The sequence below is a fragment of the Lissotriton vulgaris genome, chromosome 6, assembly GCF_964263255.1.
Source record: "Lissotriton vulgaris chromosome 6, aLisVul1.2, whole genome shotgun sequence".
Lineage (NCBI taxonomy): Eukaryota > Metazoa > Chordata > Amphibia > Caudata > Salamandridae > Lissotriton > Lissotriton vulgaris.
This window is the reverse complement of record NC_141694.1, coordinates 1351619651-1351646858: the sequence shown is the minus strand read 5'-3', so window position 1 is coordinate 1351646858 and position 27208 is coordinate 1351619651. Positions and strand designations below refer to the sequence as shown.

Here is a 27208-nt window from a genome sequence, read left to right as displayed (position 1 = left end):
TGTGCGCTAAGACAATAGCACAGCCAAACTCCACTTGATGCCCTTACATACTCTGCAGTGATTATTGCAGAGTATATGAGGGCGCCGCTGTTGATTGGTATGCAGTGCTTTCCAAACTCTGGATAACACTCCATATCATTCTGTAGTGTATATCTATTGGTGCCCTTTCATACTTGGCAGTGATTACGGCAGAGTATGTAAGCGTGCCGAGGGGTATTGTAGGAAGCTGGCTCTGTATATACTACACCAAAATGAGGTATAGTATGCACAGAGTTTGTTGGAACCCCAAAGGTAGGCAGAGGTAAAGTTAGATAGAACCTTACCCTCTATTTGTGGTAGTGTGGTCGAGCAGTAAGGCAGTATCAGAGGACACTGTTAAGCATTTGTTGTACACACTCAGTTAGCAAATTAATTCATATACTCAAAGACTGAACTTCAGACCAATTGTTTTTTTTATAAAAATATTCTTTTAGTTATTTTATTTTCTAGAACCAAACAAGCCTGGCACAGGTAAGCAATAAGTATTTTACAGTAGTAATGGAATTGAAATGAATTTGAATGATAATTGTATATGCAGTTTGATTTGATTTACAGTATGGATGCATTAAAAATGCAATACTTAGTAAATGCAGTACGTAGACATGAATAGGCTTTTTAGTAAAATAGCAGGCAAGTAGCCTTTGAGAATACTAGTCTTACGCAGAGTAGTATACCTAGATACTAATCTGGGTCATTTCCTGAAAACAGGTAAGTAAAATTGCTTTTGTTAGATTATGCAATTTTAAAGAATTTCTTTAGTTTCTCAAACTCCACACTTAAAAACTTTTCACAGAAAAACAGTCAATGTTATCCTATAGAGGAAAATAGTGTTATCAGTTTTGAGGTAAGTATTTGGTAGTGGGAGTTGAGGTTCTGGGGGTAGACTCAGGGGTCCTCCAAGGTCAACAATGTACTCTTGTTAAACCCTCAGCGGCACCAGGGTGGCCGCGTGCAGAGTGCTGAGGCCCAATGTTATCCAATAGGGGATAGGGGGCCTCTGGTTGGTGGCTGCTGGCTAGAAGGCCACTTGGCTGTGGGAGCAAAGCTTCTGGATTGTAGCTCAGGGCAAATGAGGAAACAGATTAGCACCAAAGGTGCACCCTCAGCGGCACTAGGGCGGCCGGGTGCAGGGTGCTGTTTTGATGTTGGATGCCCTGTTGGTTTCAATGGAGAAACTCCGGTTTGCAAAAGCGCTGCAGGCAGGCAGATGAAGGGTTTCTGGGTGCAACCACCACTTCGAGAGATGAGTTGGTAAGTTAGGGGTTGCTTAGGCACCATTGGTTTAGGCACACAAGGCCTTAGGGTGTTGGGTGCAGGGGTATCTTCAAACCAGCTTTTGGTCGCGGTTAGAGGGGCCTTCTGGATTTAGGCTGCAGGCTTCAGCTGGAAGCTTGAGGCAGGTCAGGGGTTGCTGGATCTTGGGTCAGGATTGCCGGGGTGACCACCTTGTGGTGTCTGCCCACTCGAGCTTGGGCCGTGCACAGAGGGTGCAGAGTGGAGCGGATTTGCGTTAACCGGCTGGAGCAAAAGGTTATAGGTGAACAAATGTGGTGTTCATAGGAGAAACAGTATTTGTGCTGGAAGGCAGGAAGGTCCTCCGGGGTTTTCAAGGTTGCTGGCTGGTGGACACACCTGGGTTTCGCAGGAGCAGGTTCGAGGTGAAGACAGGCCGGTAGGGCTGGGGTCAAGTCAGTGGGCGTCTTCCTTTTGTTAGCTTCGGCACAGCTATTTGGTCCTTCTTCTTCTTTTCTTTTTGCAGGTTCTTGTCTGATGAATCAAGTTTCAGGGGAGCCCCTAAATACTAGATTTAGGGGTGTTATAGGTAGGTAAAAGAAAGGGCCAATGGGTCCCTTCCCTGGGGTGGGACACCCCCATTATGCCACCCTCCAGTGGGAGAGAGGCATGAGCATGTCCCTGGTTGGCTAAGTCCTCCCATCATCAAGATGGCGTAGACTGAGAATTGTGCTTCACCTTGCCTCCCCCACCTGAGGGGTGGAGTCGGCAGAGGTGGGCACAACTCTCTTTCTCATTTGTTTTTCCCGCTGGTTCACTCTCCCAAGATGGGAGTCAGACCCAGTGGGGACCAGTTGCTGAAATCAGCATGTGGCCTGGGGAAGCTCACTAAGGTGGTAAGCCTTTCAAGCTTCCCCTTTGTGAACTCTGCCCATCCTGTGGGAGGAAGCTTGGCACCTCGTCCCAGGATTTGCATTGTTTCAGGTCACAGAGAGCAGCAGGTTCTCGACCCATGGGTCCCGAAACATGTCTGGTGGTGGCAGCTGAAAGCAGCCACTCACCCTAGACACTAGTAGGAGGATATTTTTCAGGGGGCGTCTCTAAGATGCCCTAAGTGTGTATTTTTCATTAAATCCCACACTGGCATCAGTGTGGGTTTAATTTGCTGAGATACCAAACTTCTCAGTTTTCAGTGTAGCCATTATGGTGCTGTGGAGTTCGTAATGACAAACTTCCAGCACCATGTACTCTTAATGACAGCACTGCACTTACAATGTCTAAGAATGGATTTAGACACTGTAGAGGTACAGGGCTCATGCAACTGTACCCTCACCACTGGTATAGTGCACCCAGCCAGAGTGGTGACTGACCTATGCCCAGGCAGTGGGTTGTAGGCATGGCACAGAGATGTGTGCCATGTCTACTCTTCACTTTGTTCTGCACTAATACACACAGCCTGCAAATGCAATGTGTGAGTGTAGTGGTACAGGACCTCTAAGGGTGGCACAATAAGTGCTGCAGCCCTTAGAGGCCTTTCTGGTCACAGTGCGCTGGGTACCTGTGGTACCATTGACCAGGGATTGACCTGTGGCCAGAGATGCCAATTGGGTTTAGGCTTCAATTATGTTTTAGGGAAAGAACATAGGCCCTAAGTACCTGATTAGCAGGAGCATAGGGCACACTCTGTCAAAGAACAACAGGAATTCAGCAAAAGGTGGGGGCAACCATGCAGAAGGAGGGCACTGTCTCACAGGTATGCACTTCACAGGGTGGGTAGAGGGCACAGTCCTCTATGTTTAAAAATCACTGCAGTTGTTTTTATACATAAGTGTGATTGCTCCCTCTTCCCATCTTGTTTAGAGATCACTGAAGTGCATACACTGTGACAACCTTACATACTATGCAGTAATCAGCAAGGTATATAAGGGCACAGAGGGGAATGCAGTTACCCTACAGTGATTTGGTTCTAAACAGGGCTGCAAGAGGTAGTAGTCCCTCTATGTTTAAAAAACACTGCAGATTAAACTTTAATATGCAGCCTTTTTTAAAGAAAGAGGGACTGCTCCTTCTTCTAGCTCTGTTTTAAAAACAACAACCACTGCAAATGAATTCCGCAGGAGAAGCAGTGGAATTTATAAGTAATTCCACATTAGAGGAGTAATGTGGAATTACCATCTTCCTCTGATTCCTTTGGCAGAATTTCAAATTCCGTCCAGGCCTACCTTAAAGCTCACCAGGCAGCCATGGAAAACAAGGAGCAAATGATTGGACGGGGACATTGTACTATCTTGGCAACAGACCCCAGCCCTGGGCACGCAGCAGTATTTCTGTCTCAATTAGGTCAAAATGGGGTGTTTAACCCCTCTCTGTCAGCTCATGTTTCAAAACTACACCCAAAGAAATTGAAGCTCTCTCCACTTGCCGGGGGGGGGGGGGGGGGGGATGGGGGCAGCTGCAATGTTTGGGATCTGGGACAACCGGCGCTAAGGGAACCCTACCAATCCTAGGCATTACTAAAACCTGGACACTGAGGCAAATCCAGGGTTGTGTGGCTTGCATAGCTCCCAACATATTTTCTTACCCAAAATGTCCCACCAATGTTAAATCTATGCCTAAAACATCCACGTTCATCTGTCATTGATGGAACCCTTTTAACAATGGGCATTTCTGAAACCTAGAGACCCAGGTTAATCCTGGTTGTTGACAGCTTGCATAGATCACAGCACATTGTGTTAGCCAAAATGCAATGCAAACATCAAAATATCGGTCAAAATAATGTTTATCACATTTATGCAACTGTATTCTCATCCATGCATTCCCACACTTCTCCCAATAAACGTTCTTACCCACCAGTAGACCGTGGACCAAATGTAACCATAAAACGACCAAATTACACCACATTCACCTCACCTATTTGACGTTTTAACAGGTTCCAGTTGTAGGTGATAGGTCACCTACAAAACCTTTTGTTGACCACCATAGATGCCAGAACTGTCTCTCACAGAAACATGAGAAACATATGTTATTTTAGCCAAAGTTTGCTTGCAGGACATTGTGGGTAAGAAAAAATGTTGGGGTCCAGATAAGCCATATCACGCTGGCAAGTTTTCAGACATGTATGAGAGCAAGCTGATCCTGAGCCCAAGTACTTCAGCTTCCTAGATCCCCAGAAAAGACTGAAAAGCCAAGCAAAAATCTAAATGTCTGCACATTGCATTTTGAGGCCTCACCGTGTTGAGGGTGAGAGACCCAACCATAAAAGTGGAGTTGCTTTTTTTTTATTGGTAGAAGTGTGGGAATACAGAATCATATAACGTTTGTTATTATCTATTGAACTATCTACATTTTTCACTCCCATATGTGAGGCATTATGCAAGAAAGAACATATTTACAAACACCCTCTGAATCATGTTATTATGGACAACCCTAAATTCAGATTCATATGATTAACAACTATTCCTAAACTCGTATTCTTTGGCACATTTAAAAAATACATAGTTTTCCTTCATATCCATTTTACATTTAGGAGATTTTACATTATGAATTGATGTAAGGTTGCTTCACAATGAAAAATTATCGTAGACCGCAGCTCGGTTGATCATGTTAGGTTTTGCGTCTTTTTAGATAACCATCATACACTTTATATACCTTTGACCGAAAGTATGTGGCAGATGTTGTGAAATATAACGTTTGTATATTAGTCATTGGGTTAAAAAAGCACAGATGAAAACAGTGTCACATAATTCCGTTTTTCTACTTATTTGTATTATTTCCTATTCAAATGAATTGTTTATTTGGGAAAAACATTAGTCATCTACCTCAATACTTTCTTAGAATGCTGTCTACTTTTCTGAAATGTTCAGCTTTTAGGTTACCGCATGGGTTTCACACTTCTACCGCCTACAAACTAAAGCTAGGAAGAAACCGCAAACTATCACATGTTGAGTACCACTTATAAGTCTGCAAAAACAGTAATTAAAAATGTTTTTTACAGTTCTACATTTTCCTGAAAGCTGGGAAAATGGTAATCATAGCACAGCAAACCTTTTGATGATGCCATTTTTAAATAGACATTACTCACATAGCACATTTGTCTCATGTTTTTAAAGAAAAAAAACTCTGTAGTTTGTTACCCTGTGGACATTTTCTCTGTTCCCTCCAGGGGAATCCAGAAACTCTAGATACCGTTAACATCCTTAACTTGTGTGAAAAAGAGAGGACACAAATTCCCCTGGATGTCTTAATGGATATCTTTTGTTTAAAAAAAGAATTTTGAAGGCTTAAGTGCAAACTGGCCAAAGATCAAAAAGGGGCTCAGTACTTAAGGGGTTAAACTACTTAAGACTATGTTTGTAAGATATTGCAGGCTGCCTATCGAGCAGATTATTTTCACAGTGCTTATTCTGCATTCATTATACATTATCTGCCTCCAGAAACTCTCTTTGATTAAAATGAAGGAACAAGAGGTCATGGATTTAATGAGGGGTGACGGAGGAAGATGACTTGGCAATATATAATAATTAATCCTATACCTATCATATTAAAAATAGGATCTTACTAATCACCTCTGGTCCTCGTCATCATATATAGAAGTACTTCAACTTTGATCTTGTTCCTCCACTTTGTCATAGAACTCCTTGATAACCTGCAGTATCTTTAAAATGTACCGCAATGGAGGGCACTTTATTCCATTTATCCACATACAGCTGTCACCACACTTTCCCTGCAAATGCAACTTACTCGAGCAGTTAACGCTTGAGAGAACCAATCCCGTCAGCACTCGAAACTCATATCAGTCTCCTTTCACATTAAGAACCTCCAAAAGTTGCTTATCCGAATAGCTATCAGTAAGGTCCTTTACTTCTGCTAGCATCAGGAGCAGTGGCAATGCTTAATTTCTAAAAGGAACGTTGGGCTCAAAGTTTTGATCTGAAGCTCACGGCTGACATATTGAATATCCGCATGGTGAATACCGAGGCTGCTTCACGTCAAGCCAATATTAGACGCTCCCTGTCCCTTTATGGGGCTCACTCTTGTGGATTCTTTTCCATCTATGTTTTCTACCTTTCTCATGTTTTTTTCACTGTCATTCCCCCCTGGTGTTTTTCTCTCTCTTGTGCTGGGTCAAAGTCTGATGAGGAAAAATAAGTGCTTCCCCAAGAAGGAGTGCCTGTGAGCTCCATCTACAACCATCGGATGAGACTAAGAACTGATCTAAAGTGTTTTTTCATTTCAGCTTTGTATTGCCAGTCCAAGATACTATAAAGAAGTATGGTCCTTGACTTTGATTTAAGTAAACACTTAGATGAATTTCATTTGTTTTTCGGTTATGCAGTTAAATTCGCATACATTGATTCAATCAAAACAATGGGAGAGATGTGTTCAGTAGTAAACAAAACCCAAAAAGTTTGACACAATTGACTTGGAAAAACCGGGGAATTGAAAAAGCAATCAAAGTTTAACCACACTATGTATATTTGTTATATCAAAAATTCAATTATTTATTTACAATTAGATAAAACAGTTGTCTAAACGGCGCAGTGGACTATCAAGAGTATAGTCAGTGAGGAAGGGAAAGGGGTGCTCAAGTGATGAGGAGAATGGAGAAAAAGACAAAGGTAATAAACAGTTATATTATTTACACAATACAAAGCTGGATAGCCTACCGGTGCCCCCTCGGGCGTTCCGGTGTTGTAGGTATCCGAGTGTGTCCTGGACGTAAATGTTCTCACTTAATCTGGTGATATGTTTCTCTCACAGGTACTCACGTCACCTCGAGAATTCGTTTAAATCGGGTCGGGTACCGCAGGAGAGATCATGTGATCGTGCCGGGTACCGCAGGAAGGCTTGTATTGTAGGTTAGCTTCAATCGTAGTATGTCCGAAAGCTTCAATCGGCGTTTGTCCGAAAACGAGCATTTACGTCCAGGACACACTCGGATACCTACAACACCGGAACGCCCGAGGGGGCACCGGTAGGACCGCGCCTGAATTCTTTTTAGCGGCCCTACACAGAACTCCAGCCTGATAGACAGCCAATACATCTTCTGACCACCACAAGACACTAGGTGACCAATCCATTAGTAGCGTGGACGGAGGTCCATACTCCTACAACTTCACTGGTGTAAATTCCAGATGAACTGTTGGATAACGGCCCAACTGCACCGCCGCTCCTTCTCCCCCCCCCTCCTACTGTCCTGAAGAAGACCCGCAGCTGAGGTCCTCAATATCCCAAGAGCACCAGGGTCGAAACGTCGACGCTTACCATTGATCTGCCTGTATCCCTCCTAGTTCTCTCCCCCCCCCCCCCCAATTGACAATTATAGGGGACAGGCTTACATGATAGCGGAGGCTATCCCGCTTTGTATTGTGTAAATAATATAACTGTTTATCACCTTTGTCTTTTTCTCCATTCTCCTCATCACTTGAGCACCCCTTTCACTTCCTCACTGACTATACTCTTGATAGTCCACTGCGCCGTTTAGACAACTGTTTTATCTAATTGTAAATAAATATTTGAATTTTTGATATAACAAATATACATAGTGTGGTTATACTTTGATTGCTTTTTCAATTCCCCGGTTTTTCCAAGTCAATTGTGTCAAACTCTTTGGGTTTTGTTTACTACTGAACACATCTCTCCCATTGTTTCGATTGAATCAATGTATGCGAATTTAACTGCATAACCGAAAAACAAATGAAATTCATCTAAGTGTTTACTTAAATCAAAGTCAAGGACCATCCTTCTTTATACTACCCATACCCAGGTCCTTTGATTCTGTGGGTGTACCCCATTGATTTAACAGTCCAAGATACTGACATATATTTTCCAGGAAAGGCCAAGAGAGTGAGTTATGCCTGCCGAGAAAAAGAAAAATGCTTTCAACCCTGCCACGGACATGAGGATTACTGATGATTTGGGAGAAATCTGCCACCCCTTTCCTGTTGATGGCTACAGCATTTCTTAGAACTGCCCAATCCTAACTTCGACCTTTTTTCAAACTTGAACTAACGCGCTTTAACGAGGGTTTGAGTCTGGGGTACACGCAGGTGGACGGTGTCGGCCCACTATTTTTACACCCTGCCAAGAAGTTGGGCCCCACAAAAAATATGATGAATTTATCCCGGTGTTATTTGCAAGGACACATTCTGCAGCACCTGCACGTTGTTGTCTGCTTTCGATCGCAACAACGTGCAGGCGGGGAGGGGCTTTCTTGTTTCTGACTCCTGCTGGGCCCCGAACAAAGGCCCAGTTTGAGGGGTCATCAGGCCTCCTCTTGTTCGAGTATCCTGGCTGGGAGCAGTCAGGAGCCTCACACTTAGAAGCAAATGCAGCAGAGGGAAAACAAAGGCTCACACCTTGTTAACACTTCACATATACTTAAGAGAGGCAGCATTTCACTTTGTTCAGTCCCGGTTTAGGAGCTATGCATGCACTGTAACAATGTCAGAAGCATTGGTCTTTCCCTGTATTTACTCAAAATAAATGATATTTATATTGTGATTACTACCCCTGAGGAGGCGTTGAAATAATTTAAATACCACTATTTTTTCTTGTAAAGCGCAATGGTTAGAGGAAGTTTGCGCTGACAAAAGTCAACATTGTTTTATGCAAAGTTTTCAAAAGTGTGAATCTTCTGACTCAATCAGGAGGATTTGCGTGTATACTCGAAATGTGCTCCAATGTACTCATGAAAGACCTGCTAAACATATATATTCTTATGATTCCACTTCCTGTGATGTCACACGCAGTGATGTCGCATGCCGTGATGTCCCATGCAGCGATGTCACACACTGTGATGTCACGCGCGCGGTGTCACATGCCGTGATGTCACATGCCGCGGTGTTAAGACTTGTGCTCTGGTTTTAACCATTTACAGCGAAAAACATCCAGACACTAGGCCTAAACAAACTGTCCTATCACAACCCAGGGCACAACCCCATGCCTGCCGAAGATATTAAATTCTCCTGTTCATCCATTTGACATGACAATGTACAGACTTCACCTGCATGAGATTAAAACGCTGTCATAGTGTCATGTGTAGTATGCTGCTTTCCCATGTGTGGTACCTAAATCTTTGTTCTGTTTGTTGCAACACCCTTTTAACGTTTTCCGTCAGATGCAGGAGATAATATTTTTAAGGAGGGAAATGCTCAAAAGAGGGCACTCTTGCCCCCTGAAAAAACACTTCACAGAAAGTATTAATAAAAATGACTGCCAGTCTGAGACTCTCTGATAAGCAAAATAAGAAAATGCCTTACCCGTGAAAACTGCAATCATTGCATGTCTGTGCATTAAAGTGTTATTTATAGTCCATTTTACTGCACCAGTTGATTGGCTTCCCATGCTGTTCAATTGCTAGAATAATCTGACGGGAAGGCAATTTCAGTTAAATATAGATTTGCCGTAGACACGCTGACTCAGTTCACTCCTCCAAGGTAAAGGTCTGCTCTTAGTTTGCAACATTTCAAGTAAAGTGGCAGGCTTTCACACTGGACAAATACTTACTGGTGTTTTACCAGTAGCTTGTTTCATCAGTCGCCACTCCCATTTACAAGTAAAGCTGAAGGTTGAAACAATGTCAAATGCCCTGGCTCGTTTGTCAGTGCCTGATGCATAGCTTCCTACCCTGCATGTCACTGTTTAAATGTATTTCCTCTCTTTTGTAGATACATAAGGAGTCCCAGATACTGTGAAGTTAGGACACAGTGCACTTGATCAAGAGTGTATGACAATTTAATGGGGTAAAGGGCCCAACGATAAATGCCAACAATCCTTAGATGACTTATATACGCAAACAGAGAGAAAAACTATATTAAGGGCCTCATTGCGAGATTGGCAGTGCAGGAGCGGGACTGTCCGCTCCTGCACTGCCAAACCCATGATTGAACCGCCTGCCAGATTAGGAGTTTTCCCCTGTCTGACAGGTGGTTCTTTGGCATTCCTAACCGATGCAGTCCATGCCGTGCTGGTATTGGGGTGCATGCACTCAAGGGGGCACAACATGTGCCCCCCTCCATGCACCCGATGGCCCAGAGGCAACAGAGGGCCCTGTAGGGCCCCCGTTATATCCTCTTCACCACAGTTTTCATGGCAGACTCACCACCATGAAATCCATGGCAGATATGAAACTTGTAATATGCTTGGCGGGAACACACATATTGCAGCCTCAAGACCACTGCACTACCACCAGGGAACTCAGATCCCTGGCAGTTGCGGTGGTCCCAGAGCAGCTCTACCGCCCTGGTCGTAATATGGACCGCGCCCTCTCGAGTCTGGCGATCCATGGACCACCAGACTCGTAATGAGGCCATAAATCTGATTCACAAAGTGAAGTTACACTTAGGAGTACGTTTACACTTTTGAGTATGTCTACTACTGCTCAGTATTCACAGACTCCGAGTGTAAGTTACTACAAAAAAAAGAAAATAATAATAAGTTCAGCACTACACATGGCCAAACTGTAGTACTGCAACACCCACCTATAGATAATAATGGAGGTAAGGACTTAAAATAAAACAGCATGGGACATAATGTTGAAATAATTTAAATTACTTAAAAATAGTTAAAATATAGAGTAATATAAATTAAGGATAAAATGTATAAAAAAATAGTACATATTTATGATTTGATCATAAAATATATTAACTTAATTTGGACCTAAAAAAAAAATAACATTTAATTTTATTAGAAAAAATGAATGCCCTATTTAAATTAATTCTGTACATCAATTATTAAAAGACATTAAATCAGCTTTTTTCTTTAGGTGGAAATTTGCTTTTTAATTTAAACTTCAGAAAAAACGTAATTTAATTTAATATATTTCCATTTTTTAATGTTTTAACCAAACATTAATTAAATAGTGATGTAGTGAAGTATGTTTTATTGTGTTCTATATTTGAAGTAAAAATATGAAATAAAGTTTAACAGTGATTTATATATTTATAAAACATAATTTTATTTTATTTCAACGCAATTTATTGTTAGAGTATTTTGAAATTTAAAATAGTGTATTAAAATATTTTATAATTAAATAATTAATGTGTACTATTTTTATATATGTTTTCAACACACATTTTTTATCAATGTATACTTTTAACTATTTTAAATCATTGAGTTTTATTTAACATTATTTCCTGCATGGTTTTATTTTAAGTCCCTACCTCCATTATTTCCTTATTTTCTATATCAGTGTGCTGACAATGTATAGTGTTGGACTTACTATTTTTTTTGCTTTAGAAACATGGCTCTTAATGGAAAGAGAAGAACCAGATGTGGCCTGAAGGCCAAAGGTGTCAGCTTTGAAATTTGGGAAGCAGGTTCAAGTCCTGGCATAGACTCAAGAGCTTGTAAATCTGGGCATATTACTTTATCTCCCTGTGCCTAAAAATGTGTGATGTAATGTGGTGCTTGTGTAGAGTATGGTGATTCCTTTAAGCTGAGTTCACAGTAGCTGAAACTGAGAGTGAGAGTTTTGATTAAAACATTCTCGATCACAAACTATTATTTAATAATTCTTAAAGTGTTGGCACAAAAAGGTTTGACATTTGCCAATGCCAGCTCAATACTGATTACAATTTAAGCAACATGCTTGTACAAAATTCTTCATCCAGCTTTGTCAATAGGAACATTTTATGCTGGTTTTACTATATTGGAATGGTATTCATAATCACGTTTTCAACAAAAATTTGCAATTGCTAGGAAGCCAGGGCCGGCTGAATCTTGCTGTTATTTTGAAACAGCAGCCATCTTGTGTTCAAGGATACCAAGGCATTTTTAACGGGTCGCCATTGCAGTGCAGCCACTCAATTTTATTTTTCTTTCTTTATGGCAGTGTGGGCTGCCATGCACTGAGGGTGGTGAGGCGAGGGGGAGGGGACGCAAAAATAAATAAAAATAAAATACTTACCTTAAAGCGTGATACAGCAGCCACCTCAAGTGTTTATCTCTCTTCCAGGCAGGCTCCAACGCGGGACCCAGAAAACAGCACTAACCAATCTTGGCACTGCTCTCCCAAGCATGAGAGCAGTCCTAGGATTGGAGGGAGAGGCCTCACTCAGCACTCTCAAGAGCACTGGAGGCCTGCCCTTTCTCTAACCCAGCTGTCTAAGACAGCTAGGCTAGAGAAGTTCAAAATGCGCATGGTCTAGCTGGCCGTCCCTTGCAGACTGGCCAAAGAGACATGCCTAATTTAAAGGTCACAGCTCCCTGCAGCCACTAGGTAGCACTGGCCCTACCCCTTCTGTCACTCAGTTCAGGACGGGTTGGTTGCTGAAAAAATAAAATGGTAATAAATAAACTTTATTACCATTTCATTATTCAGCTCTGGCTTGTGGGGTGATGCTCCTTTTCTCAAATGGAGGAGCCGCCACTACAAGCTTGCTGTGGTGTTAATAGGTTGAGACAAAACTTGCTTTTACTCAGAACAAACCATTACCTTTCCTTCTATAAACATTGTTACTTTGCAGGTCGCACTTTTTACTGTATCTCTGCTTTAAATGGAAAAAGGCTATTTAGACGGGAATAGATTTTTTACCAACCGTTATTGGCTTCACTCCTCTTGTTTAGCAAGAAACAGGGCATATGCGTGATACAGGATATATACGAATATTATAGGTATTCTTTATAGTTCGTTTAGTTGTGAAGCTTTTATGCCATTTTGCTTGTGTACAACATATACATAATGTGTATGGGGATGAGGGTATTGCACTCAAATTTTTCAATCTCCTGGCATTAATTCGATATGTGTGCAGCACTAGATTAGTGCCTGCTAAACCCTTAATAATCTATGAATGCGGCCTGAGATCGCTAGATCTCCAGGACTCCAGTGCGCACAACGATTAGTTATTTATACAAATGAAACCATTAGTCAAAATTTTTCTTTGTTGTTAAATCATCACAAGTTTAGTCAATAAAAATCCATTCATGTCATTTTGTGAACATTGCATCAAAAATCAATAATTCATATACAATTATCCAAAACAATTTTAGTACAACACAATTACACTTGTAACCCAATGCATTTCGGGGACTACACCCCTTCGTCAGGGGTCCTGGTAACTGGTTGTCTTTGATGTATGTGTGTTGTAAAATAGAAATAGAATCTGAATTTCTGAGTTGAACGAGTTTATCTGTTAGGTCTTGTGCACGTAGCCGAGCGTGTGAATTCTGCGAGTATAGGAGTTAACGTTTAAGGACTCGCTTACGTCGTTTTTCTCTCTCACGAGAGGCGATGTAACCGGCTCCGTGTTAGCGTTCTTGCTGGGATGTTTTTGTCAGACATGATTTAACAACAAAGAAAAATTTTGACTAATGGTTTCATTTGTATAAATAACTAATCGTTGTGCGCACTGGAGTCCTGGAGATCTAGCGATCCCAGGCCACATTCATAGACAACATATACATAATACACCTTATCGCAAACAAACCCAAACAAAGAAAGAACATCCGGCACAAGGAAAAGCGGTCTTCAGGGTCCTCAAATATCCTTTATTTTCTCAGTCAACGAGAAAAGCTGGTGTGAGCAGAAAATACACATTCTATAAGTCATACTTTTTTCATGGGTTATCATTCTCTGTATCTCGACAGTATTTTGTTCAGCATTATGTTACATCACTACCACAACCCAGATAATCCGAACACATTGACAGTTTGATCAACACAATACATGACGTTTAGGTAGGATCGAAGAAACATTGTTTTGTTGCATTTTTTTTATAGTTCTTTGTTTACAAGCCCATGAAGTCTTTTTCCTAAAGATTACTTCAACAATATTCCAAATATTAAAGGGATAATTTAACATATACCTTCCATATTTTTTCCCTCCTGTTTGGATTTCCTCATTTTCCTATGCAAATGCTGGGGGGTACCACAGGTACCCCCCCATGTGCAACCCCCCACCTCGCCTTCCCCATGGGGGCCCGGAGGAGGCCCCCAAAGTAAAGACCGCCTGCCTTTCGGAAATGTATCTCCCAAAGCCCATACTAATATGGATGGCGGTGTCTGATAGACACCGCCACCATATTAAACCTTTTCCACCCCGGTCGCCCCGTCATAGTAATATGGCGAGGGGGACATGGGTGGCGGGCGGGCAAGGATGTCGGGCGGATCGCCACCGCCCGTATGGCGGTGGCGATCCTCCTGCCATCCTAATGGGCCCCAAAGCTTGGTGAAACCCAACATGTATTTTGTGTCGGTGCTGCACCACAAATTTGCTTCAACCCAGATGCAATATCTTAGTAAATCATGGCCTTAGTGTATAAAGCTAGATTGCTCTATTCACAAACTAAAACAGATGCTGTATTTACCTTTATGTTTTTAATTGAGTACTTTGAGAATACCCCTGTTATCAGTAAATCCGGTCCAGTCAGTTTTTTGCTTTTACTTTTACTTTTGGGGCCATTATCCTTAACAGATGTGCTAGCTTACTGCAGAGCCAAATCACCTGTTTCTATGTACTTGCACTATCTAAGGTGCATTAATTTAACACAATTTTGTTATTTATTTAGTCAACTATTTTCAGACAGCACAGCTCGGACACAGGAAGAGACAATCCCTGCTCACTGATTCTGAGCTGCAACATATAACAATCATTCTCTAGCTCAAAGAAATATCAGGTTATATGAATGTGCTTCAGTTCAACCTCCTAGAAACAGGCACTCTGCACTGAGCCAAAGCAGCGGTTCATGGTTAGACCCCAGGGACCATACCATGAAGACTTGTGTAGGCTCAGCTCAGAGCCGGGCACCAGTTTTTTCTGCATTTGAGGTTTCTAAATTTTCTACATATAACTAATAAATTCTCTGAATTAGTGCACGAACTTTAGACAGCTCCAGTCAGAAATAAAGAGAGGCAATCCCTGCTCACTATTTCATGCATTAATTCGGCGAAATTCAGAGTTATAGGCATTAACTTGAGACACCTCAAATAAAAAAAAAAACAAGTGCTCGGCTCTGCCTTGAAGTAGCGCAGCTCTTCGTGCTATGGCTCCTAGCGATTTATTTTAGAGAGAACACTTGGGATACATCGTTGAAAGTCGCATCCTCAATCACAGAGCTCTTAGCAACAAATGCCCAGTCTCTTCTTTGACTCTTCTCCCTTTCTAGGAGCAGTGTGTCACTGAAAGATTGTGCATGAATGCTGAGAACGTGTTTTCACTTGTCAACATGCCTTTATCCTGCAAAGGTAAATAGTTTCTCTAAAAATGTTTCTTTCTCCTTCTATTCCAGTGCTACATGTTCCATATGTATGTCGGGGTGCGTGCCGGAGGGGGGATCGGTGATGAAATTGTAGACCCCGCAGGAGATGAATATGAGATCTATCGGATCATCTTTGATATCACGTTCTTCTTTTTTGTAATAGTAATTCTTCTAGCCATAATTCAAGGTATGTATAAAAGGCATGCAGGCACAGGTACAGCTCAAGAATTCCAATAAAATATTCCTGATGTCTTGTAATTAAACATGTTAGCTAAGAAATATGTTAGCATGGTGAACACTGAACATTTTCTACTGATAAGCCTTATTGTAATAAAGTTAAATACCTGATTTTCCTTTTGATTTTTGAATTGAATATTTATGTGGTACACACCGCAAACAATATCGCCTATTAATGCATTAGAGTATTTTACAAAATACCTAGTTGGCATTGTCCATCATGAGCCAATCAGATTACAATGACGCCAACAGCTTAATACATTTCATGATACCCCCAATAATTAAACACAGAGTCAAGGGGCACTCCATGGGCTAGGAGCTTGGACATTGAGTTTGGCGGCTTCCCTCGACCTTATCATACACTTAGGGATGACTAACAGCCCTTGGTCACTGGATTTTAAGACACACAAGTAAATATAGACAGGTCTTGCCCCCCCCGATATTTAGGGGCATATTTTATAGCCTCTATTACCACAGGAGCCTCACTTTTTGTGATGTTCCTGTGGAAATGGGGGCTTTGCCTTATTTACAAGGCAGTGTTAAGCCACTTTACATGGTTTAATGCTACCTTGTAAACAAGGCACCCTTCCACGCTATACTTAGCCTGAAAGGGGTGGGCAATGGGTGTTGCAGTGGGTGATCTGCCGCAACACCCATTGTTTTGCTGCTTCCCCCTATTTACAAGGGTGACGTAAAAAGGAGGCACCACCAAAATTAAGTCAGGGAAAACCTAGTCTTAACATGGTAAAACAAGGAGAAATGCTTTATTTCTCCTCGTTTTTGCTCATTCTATGTGTGCTGGATTGTGCATCACACATAGAAACAGCAAAACGCCATCAAGGATTGTTTATGTGCAGGAAGGTGTCCCTTCCTGCACATAAACAATCATTTAAAAAATGACGATTTGCCACTTCTATGTGTGCTGCACAATACAGCACACAGAGAAGTTTCAAATCGTCATTTATGATTGTTTATGTGCCGGAAGGGGCACCTTTCTGCTCATAAACAATCATTCCCTCAACGCAGGACCCCTTGCACCATACTGCATTATGGTGTAAGTGTGCCTGCCCTGGCGCTAGGCAGCTTCATTTAGTGCCAGCGCTAGGGAAAATGCAGGGATGTGCCGTTTCTTTGTAAATGCGGCTCATCCCTGCATTTTCGGAATGGCGGAGCGTGGCGTTAGCATTTTGTGCTTAACGCCATGCCCAGCCATTCCCTTGTAAATATGTCCCTCAGGGTCCATATGTGGATGCACTTGAAGGTCAGAGTAGTTTAAAGATGACCCTTGTCTATTGTGGGAGCCAATAGAGCTTAGGTCTCCCCAGAAACATGTGTGCTGCAGGTGTTTGAAACCATACTACTGTATCAAAACACATGCTTGAATGACTTCATTATAAATTAATGTTAGTGCTGATTTTGAACTGTTTCACATATCCAATATGTATCTTAACACAAATTAACAAAATTAACACAATAATTATGGAGTTTTCGCAAGGAATTTTTATCTAACTTTTATTAAATATAAGGCCATGAAACAAAAATGTGTAGACTTTGTTGATGCTAAAAGCAAATAAATAAATAAATACTAAAAATTACAAATATATACAAATTCTGATAGATACATCTGCCAGTGGATTCCTCACCTTGTGAATATCCCCCTGCATCAGCAACGTTCGGAAAATTCTTTTGTAGCACGCCGGCGTGGACGACGTCATATGAGCACAGCATCGCGCCCGACTCTGACTGATGTCACCGACTCCTTATTAGGCCTACGTCGGCGTGATGACATCAGTTCCCTTTTTTCCGCATCGTCGACGCTAACGGTTTCCTGGGATCTTCTATTGTGCGGATAGTAACTTTGTTACTATTGTGAACTTTTGTTCTGTATCTGTTTGGTCTGTCTTCATTCGAAGATGTCATCGAAGAAGACAGGATTTAAGCCATGCGACTCGTGTGCCAGGATGATGTCCATTACTGATCCTCATGGTGACTGTTTGTGGTGTCTGGGCTCTGATCACGACGTAAAGGATTGTCGTCCATGTTCGAAGATGAACCCAAAGGCTCTTCAAGATCGAGAGGCGAAACTCCTTCTTGCCAAAATGAAGGGTAAGGATAGCAAGAGGACTTTGAGGTCAAGATCAAGGCGATCGAGGTCAAAGTCGAAGACGAGGTCCGGTCTAGGTCTCGGTCGGAGTCGGCTTCAAAGTCGGCTTCGAGGCATGCTTCGGGTTCCTCGAAGAAGAAGCATAAGAGGAAGAAGCATAGTTCGGGACACCATTCCGGCAGGGAGTCGGACTCAAAAAGAAGTCATCCTCTCGAAGACATCATGGTATGATATCTCCCTCTCCAGCTCAAAAGACTGAAGATGAGGCCTCGCCTTTGCAGTCTTGGGAGCCAACACCGAATCCGGAATCGAATCCGTCTTCCGAGCCGTACCAGTCTTCAGTGCACAATGAAGAGGAAGTTGAGGCTTCTCAGGTTTCAGCGACTCCGGTACACCAGCCCGAGGAACAGGAGGAGTCCAATCCAGTAAAGCCTCCTCAGGGGAAACCAGTGGGTTCGTACCCTCAGTTTCCTGGTCCAGGTCAGGACCCTTTGCATTTTCTAAACGCCATGTATGGCGTATATGCGAGAGCAATGTACCCCTCTGGTGCACCGGCTGGTCCCATGGGTCCATTGTCATTTAATCTGGGCATGCCTCAAGCTTATGCTCCGGCACCTTTCTTGACATTTATGCCGGTGCCGATTCCACCGTGGCATAGTTCGGCTCCACCGAGGTCATCGACTCCGTGCACGGCGTCGCCGGCTCTGGAGCGACCTCGGGATCGAAATCGAGGTTCGACGCCGGTTCCAGCTTCTCATTCAAAGGCAGCTCCAGCTCCTCATTCGACGCCGGCCCGACTCCGTCGGAGTCTGTACCGGATCCGACGACGTTGATTCGGATGGAGTGGTCGAGGCGTAGAGCGCAGCGCCTTATGGAGGAGAGAAATTATGAGGAACCTGAGGTTGAAGAAGGCGAACTTCAGGATCAGGAGGATTACTTTGAAGAGTTGCAGAATGCAAGTGGATTGGAACTTTCACCGGAATGGAGGTGGCTCCTTACCATGTGGTGATTAAGAAATCTGCAGAACTCTTAAATTTGACTTTACTATCTGTGGAGTACAAGTCTAACATCTTTACGGAGGTTCTCCATTCTCCGTCCTCTGTGGTTGAGCCTACTCTACCATTTACTGAGGCTCTAACTGAACCTATATTGGAAGTCTGGAAGAGGCCTCTTACTGCTCCTGCGGTGTCAAAATCAGTTGCAAGACGCTATAGGGTGGCACCTGGAGATCCTGAATTCTTGTCTATTCATCCTCTGCCAGAGAGTTTGGTGGTCCAGGCTGCTTGCTCAAAGAAATCGGCAGGTGCTTTTCCCAAGGTTAATGGAGATAAGGACTCTAAAAAGCAAGATCAAAATGCAAAAACAGTGTTTTCGTCAAGTAGTATGGCCCTAAAATCCACGAATGCTACTTGTTTGCTGGGCACAGTGAAGCAGCTATCATCTAAGCTTCCTGAGGAAGATAGGAAGAACTTTAGTGATGTGGTATCTGACACACAGGCTGCAGCTCGTCAGGTCATACAAAGTGGTATGGACACGGCGGATTCAGTGGCTAGAATCATGGGGTCTTCGATTGTCACTAGAAGAGCTGCTTGGTTAAAGAGTTCAGAGTTTTCAGCTGATGTTCAGGCTGCTCTGATGGATTTGCCTTTTGATGGCACAGGCCTTTTCGGAAAGAAAGCTGATGCTGCCTTGGAAAGGTTTTAAAGATAGCAGCGCGACAGCCAGATCTTTGGGTCTGCAGTCTAGAGGCTCTTTCACCAAGAAGTACAAGGGTTTTGGAAGGTCTACTTTTCATACCTATAAGCAGAACCAACAGCAGCAGCATCAACAAAATCCTTTGTACAAGTCCTACAGGGGTAGACAAAGGGGTCTTCCTCGTGGACGTCAAGCCTCCTCCTCCTCTGCTTCCTCCTCTGATACCCACCCCCCACCTACAACAGCAAAGCAGCCCTAGATCCACCATTCCGGATCATGTGGGTCCTGTAGGGGGTCGGCTTACTTATTTTCTACAGGATTGGGAATCGGTTACATCAGATCTTTGGGTTCTCAATATCGTAGAGAATGGGTATGCTCTTCCCTTTAAGGAATTCCCTCCAAATTACCCTCCTTGCCAGGGGTTTTGCTCGGATGACCACCTGTTGCTCCTTCAGGAAGAGGTAGAGGTACTGTTCAAAAAGGGTGCAATAGAGGTGGTTCCAGAGCAGGAAAGGGGTCAGGGGTGCCACTCCCGGTATTTCCTGATCCCCAAGAAGGATGGCAGGCTTCGTCCAATCCTGGATCTCAGGATCTTGTACCTTTACCTGAAGCAGGAGAAGTTAAACATGCTCACCCTTGCACAAGTTCTTCAGGCGCTGCTGGAAGAGGACTGGATGGTGTCGACCGACTTGCAGGATGCGTATTTTCTCAGCCCAATCCTAAAGTCGCACAGGAAGTATCTCCGTTTTACGGTGGGGTCGCAACACTACCAGTTTGCGGTCCTTCCGTTTGGTCTTACTACTGCGCCTCGAGTCTTCACCAAGGTGTTGGCTGTGGTGGCTGCACATCTCAGAAGGTCAGGGATTCCGGTATTCCCTTATCTGGACGACTGGCTGATCAAAGCAGAGTCTCCACAGATAGTGCTCCATCATCTGCAAGAGACAACTCAGTTGTTACACAGGTTGGGTTTTTCGATAAATGTACCCAAATCTCACCTGGTGCCCTCCCAGCGCAACCTGTTCATCGGTGCTGTACTGGACACAACTGTGTGTCGTGCATTCCTTCACCCTCAAAGGATTCGCAACATACAGGAGTTGATTCCTTTATTTTTCAATGGAGCGGTTGTTCCAGTCCTGAAGGTCCTTCGTCTGCTCGGTCTGATGGCTTCTTGCATTCTGTTGGTCAACCATGCACGCTGGCACATGAGGGCGCTCCAGTGGTGCCTCCGCAGGCAGTGGTATCAACACCAAGGAGATCTCAGGGAGTTAGTGAGGATCTCCAGAGAAGCTGCGGTGGATCTATCTTGGTGGAGTGTGGAGGGCAATCTGTCTCAAGGAAAGCCCTTCCATATTCCTCCATCGGTGGCCACAGTGATATCGGATGCATCCACTCTAGGGTGGGGTGCTCATCTAGGGGATCTGTAGGTCAAGGGTCTTTGGTCTCCAGAGGAAAGATTGCTTCACATCAACCTTCCAGAGTTGCCGGCTTTTCATCTAGCACTCAAGGCCTTCCTCCCTTCCCTTAGCCGTTGGTCGGTTCAGGTCCTGACAGACAACACCATCGCAATGTGGTATGTCAACAAACAGGAAGGGGTAGGGTTGCAGTGTCTCTGCAGAGAGGCACTGCGTCTCTGGTCCTGGGTTCAGGATCATCAGATTTATCTGATTGCAAATCACCTGGCCGGAGTTCTGAACGTACCTGCAGACAGCCTCAGTCGGCGGTTCTCGGCCGACCACGAGTGGAGGCTTCACCTGGAGGTGGTTCGTCACGTCTTTCGGACATGGGGAACTCCTCAGGTGGACCTGTTCGCCACTCACGAGAATGCTCACTGCTCGTCATTCTGCAGTCTCCAGTTTCCGATGCAGGGAGCCTTGGGGGACGCGTTTCAGTTGAGTTGGGACTCACAGCTCCTTTACAAGTTTCCTCCCATACCCTTGATTCCTCAGGTTCTGAGGAAGATTCGCCAAGACGGGGCCCAAGTCATATTGATCGCCCCGGATTGGCCAAGAAGGGTGTGGTACACAGATCTTCTCCACCTCTCCTCGTGCCCGCCGCTCCGTCTCCCTCACAGTGCAGATCTCCTCTCTCAGATTGAAAGGCAGGTTCTGCATCCCAACCTCCAGACCTTACACCTTCATGCCTGGAGATTGAACGGGGCAATCTGAATTCCTTTTCTCTCCTGCACGATGTGGTGGATGTCATTTTATCGGCCAGGCGTGACTCCACTAAATCCATTTATTCTTATAGATGGTCCAAATTTGTTGTTTGGTGCGGGGAGAAGTCCATCTATCCTTTGAGGGCTCTTTTGTCAGATATACTTCTTTTTGCACTTTCTTTGGCGCAGCAAGGGTTTGCTGTGGCAACAGTTAAAGGCTATCTTTCGGCGTTGTCTGAATTTCTCTGCCTGCCGGATCAGCCGTCCTTGTTTAAATCTCCTATTGTTTTGAGATTTCTGAAGGGGCTTACAAATACATTTCCTCCTTCTCCCTTTATTGTGCCTCAATGGGACTTGAATCTTGTGCTTACTTATCTAATGGGTTCTCCTTTCGAACCTCTGCATAAGTGTCCCTTGAGGTTGTTGTCTTTTAAGACGGTTTTCCTAGTTGCAATTACCTCGGCAAGGAGGGTAAGTGAGCTTCAAGCTCTTAGTTCAAAGCCCCCATTCTTGACCATTCATCTCCGGGAGAGGGGACTGCTGTGGGACTCTATTCACAAGGTGAGGAATCCACTGGCATATGTATCTATCAGAAGAATAAGTTACTTACCTTCAGTAACGCTTTTTCTGGTAGATACAGTATCTGCCTGTGGATTCCTCACTGACCCACCCGCCTCCCCGTTGTCCACTCTTCTATACCTGTATTTATGTATTTTATGTATATTTATATTTGTATACATTTTGGTTTTTCATACCTTGGCAACGCACCATGTGTGTAGTTTTGAATTGTATGTACTATGTACACTGTATATGTGTATATCTTCTGTCATTGGTCCGTCTGGGTGCCTGGAAGGCACGGAAAAAAGAGCGGAACTGATGTCATCATACCGGCGTAGGCCTAATAAGGAGTCGGTGACGTCAGTAGGAGTCGCGCGCGATGCTGTGCTCCTATGACATTGTCCACGCCGGCGTGCTACAAAAGAATTTTCCGAACGTTGCTCGCGCAGGGGGATATTCACAAGATGAGGAATCCACAGGCAGATACTGTATCTACCAGAAAAAGCGTTACCGAAGGTAAGTCACTTGTTCATTTGGAACATCTCTTAAAGAGGTCTAGCAAAATAAAGCGAGTGCATATTATGTACTCTAAGGAATTATCATAGAGTACAATTTACTTTCGAAACTTAATTTATTCCTGTTATCTGAAAGCAGCAATGAACATTTGTGCAGCTCAGGACCTAATTTAAAAAAAAGAACAAAGCCCCTTAAAAGGTCCATTGCAACACATTTTGGACCTTATTATGAGTTTGACAGTCTTGGAACAGGCCACCACACCGGCGCCTCGCTCCAACACCGCCAAACCCATAATGAGACCATCCGCCAGATTCCAACAGTGATCCAGGTTCATCGGTCCTTTGGCGGCTGGCACACAGCATTGCAAGTCACAGAAATGGGAATGCCATTGCACGTTCCTGCAGGGCATGGATTATTAAGTCCATGCCCTGCAAGAACCAGGGTTGCATGCATTCGGGGGTTACACCATGTGCCCCCCTGCATGCATCCCCTGGCACAAAGGCAACAGGGGGCCCTGTAGAACCCCCTTAGTGTCCTCACCACCACACTTTTATTGGCAGTGACACCCCCATGCAAACTGTGGTGGTGAGGAAACTAGTAATATGCTTGGTGGTGCCACAGCAGCACTGCCAGCATATTACCAGCTTCACACTGCTACAAGACTGCCAGGGATCGTGGATCCCTGGCGGTAGCAGTGGTTCTGTGACAGTCTGACTGCCATAGTTAGAACATGGCTGGTGGACCGCCACCATTACTATGGCAGTCCAATGGATCGCTGTAGTCGGAATAAGGCCCTTAGCTTTTCATCTTTATTAAAAATTATGTATGTATGTATGTTTATGGTATTTTTATAGTGCAACCCTAACTAAGATGAAGGCTAGAATGTAAATGGTCAAAGATAAGGATGAAGTCACCAAGTGATAGGAGAGGCCTCTGGTTTGTAGTTAGGTCAGCAGGCTTTGACAGGGGGTTAATATTAAGTAGAAAGCCTAATGCTTTTCACAACATAAATAAATAAAACCTATCAACATTAATATAAACATTAGGTCTCTGTCTAGGGAGAGAAAGAGAGAGAGACAGAGAGAGAGACATAGAGAGGGAGAGAGAGAGCGAGAAAGAGAGAGAGAGGGACCAAAAAATACCATTAAACAGGTCCGCAAATATTCATATAATCATTAAGTGCCACTATATTGACATACTAATATAGTACGCCAGACCTAAAATTCAACCGAATGTTCACATGTATCCTTTCGATCAGAAGAAGACTAAACCCCTTATCTAGACACAAATAGTTGGCTGTCCCTTTAATAAATGAGTCTTACATAGACACTTGCACACAGATGATGAGGAAATGATCCAAAAAATACTTCTCCCCAAACCCGAAGGAAACAACTAAAAACGAATCAAATTCTCTAAACATACTTCGAACTGCTAAAAATCTTGCTTAGCCTATTATTGTCTCACTGTTTTAATTATTATTTGCGAGGTGCACAAATGCCCTAGGGAGAAAGATAGCTATAAAAACATAAAATGTAGCTATAAAATTCACATTGGTATTATTTTAATTGTCATTTATTGTCGGCCGGTACCAGTAAACAAGCCTTGGGGCTGAGCTGAGAGAGATATATATATATATATATATATATATATATATATATATATATATATATATATAGATATAGGTATATATATATATATGCTTCAAGGTTCCCACCAGTTGGAGACGCACTCTGACATCCACTGCAGCAACCTTCATGAGGTAAAAGCCGGATTGGTGGGTGGATCCAGTTTACAGCATGCCTGTCGATTCACGCCTGACGGGTTGCATGCTCATTGCACTCTTCAGAGGCGCGACAGTCATTTTGGCATAGAGGCTACACCCCCCACTTAAAAATATGAGCCCTCCAATGGGCAACTCAAATGAGTCTACGTTGGTTTGTGGGTCTTGTAGTGTGTGCCTCAGTTATGTGCCGCTGTCTGAGACGTTTCAAGCCCACCAATGGGCTTCCACTCGCACATCCGGCTTGTCAATCCTCCATGGATGCCTCCACATTAAGCTCCGTGGCCCCAAATTTCCGGGTGGTGCATCTCCCGTGGCTTGGAGGCCGCGTATAAATCAGAGCTCAGAGCTCCAAGGTTCCCACCATTTGGAGTCGCACTCTGACATCCACTGCAGCAACCTTCATGAGATAAAAGCCGGATTGGTGGGCTCCACCCCCTGTTGTGATCTGTGTTCTGATATATATATATTCTACTCCTCTTTACTTCAGAAGAAAACTGCCGCCTTCCAGAACAGCGGGCGTCTCGTCTCACAACGGGGCCTCTGAAGTTAGGTCCCGGCAACACTTCACCTCTCAAGTAGACAAACTACCAGTGTCGAGACTTTGTGCAGACCAAAGTGTTTATTTCATGTCGCCGTCGGACGCGTTTCGCCTGACTGGCAGGCTTGCTCACCGATACTTCAATGAATTACAATCGCCATTTTTAACAGGGTGCACCCAAACAGTCATGTGATTAAGACTACAACCTGACTGACAATGAAAACAGACTCGTAGTTTTTACACAATACATGCCGTTTGCTAATTTCGTATTACTCGCTACTTTCGATAAACTTGCCTCCATGTTCAAGTTAAAAGGCTTTTGTTGTAATATAGCACAATTAAATTACTTTTACAATATATACATTTCATTTCGTATGCAGTTGGACTCGGACACGCTCACAGATTATTTAACCGCTGAATGCATGTTTTCTGAATCGCGCCGAATACTGTGCATTACATAGAAGCCTCGTATTATGCCCATGGTGGGCATATACTTAGTGCATGGTAATTAGGCATTGATGAAATTCATCTTTTAGAGTCGTTCTTTTGAGAAATACTGCCCTAGTGGGCAAAAATTAACCAATGTCGTCAGAAGTAAAAAGGGGACTGTGTGAAAAAATGAGGAAAGGGAGAAGAAGTTTGAGGGAGGCAAGTGAAAGTGTGGAAGAAAAGGAGAAGTGCAGGGGGAAGAGTGAAAAGGAAATGGGGGAAAGTGCACAATTTTCTGCCACAATGTGTGTACAGACATAGAACATTTAAATGAGGTTACCATTGCTTTTCTTCTTTGAATTAACCAGCATTCAAATGACACCAAAGTTTTTTCAGAACAATAATCAGGTATTCGGAAGGCAAGACTCGTTCTCCCTATTATAAGTGTGTGCTCAGATCTTCTTCAAGGTTCAGCCCCCCCGGGGCCTTGGAGTTGAGTTCTAAAATATACCTTGATTCGAGGCGCCTCAATTTTTTCAGTCTATCTCCACCTCTCACACTTTTGGGGACTTGATCAATAACAAAGTAACTGAGCCCTGCCTCATCTTTGTTGTGCTTCTCTTCAAAATGGCGTGCCACTGGGTAGGATGGATCTGTATTTCGGATAGCTCGCATATGCTGCAGTATGCGAATGTGCACTGGATGGATAGTGCTGCCCACGTACCTCAGGCCACATGGGCACTGAAGCACGTAGACAGCATAATCCGTTTTGCAGTCAAAGAAACCTCTAATTTGCTTGACTCTTTTAGTAAGACCCCCTTGATATGAGTTGGTGTTGGTTCCCAACTTACACGCCTTGCATATCGTACATTTAATAAAGCCAGGTTTTCTCCTGAGCCAATCTGATCCTGCTCCTTTCGTTTTCGGTTTAGGTGGCAGTATGTTGGACACTAGCATTTGTTTTAGGGACCTGGCTTTCCTAAAGGTAATAGCCGGTTTTTTGGGGACTAGATCTTGTAAAAGAGGATCATTCGCAATAAGGTGCCAGTGACGGTTTAAGATTTTTCTTACATCTGCATGCTTTTTATTGTAAGATGTTATCATTCTGACCTGGTTTGCTTCACTCTGTTTAGTAGCTGCTGGTTTATTTTGGTTGAACAGAATTTCTTCCCTGCTGTGTTTTTTTGCTTTCTTAATGCACCCACTAATGTTATCCTGTGAGTACCCTCGCGCTGAAAACCGGGTATTAAGTGTTATCAGCTCTTTTTCAAGACATTCTGGGTCACTACAATTTCTGATGGCTCTTAGACTTTCTCCATACGGAATGCTTCTGATTAGATTGGTTGGATGGAAACTTGTTGCATGGAGCAACGTGTTCCCTGCTGTGGGTTTTCTGTATAGATTAGACTGCAATTTCCCATCTTTTACAAAAATAATGAGATCTAGGAAGTTCAGAGATGTGGCACTGATGTTACTTGTAAACTTTAGATTAAGGTTGTTATCCTGAAGTTTGTTGATAAAGTTTTGGGCACTGACTTCTGAACCTTTCCATATAAGGAACAGGTCGTCAATGTACCTGCTCCAATGGAGGATATTGTCGTCCCATTCTTTGTGGAGATCCGCTTGGACCACCTGCTCCTCCCACCAGCCCATATGCAAATTAGCATAGCTGGGGGCGAAGCAGGTGCCCGTCACGGTCCCACATACCTGTTTGTACAGGTTG

At 43.5% G+C, this 27208-nt stretch overlaps 1 protein-coding gene across 1 annotated transcript in view; it reads left to right on the top strand.

The window, feature by feature from the left end:
• The window catches only part of RYR2 (ryanodine receptor 2), a 3481211-nt gene that overhangs the window by 3395597 nt on the left and 58406 nt on the right, over positions 1 to 27208 (top strand). Inside the window, exon 100 of the mRNA XM_086925791.1 lies at positions 15501 to 15657. Coding sequence (XP_086781917.1) covers positions 15501 to 15657 — 157 coding nt within the window. The remainder of the gene's footprint in view (positions 1 to 15500; positions 15658 to 27208) is intronic.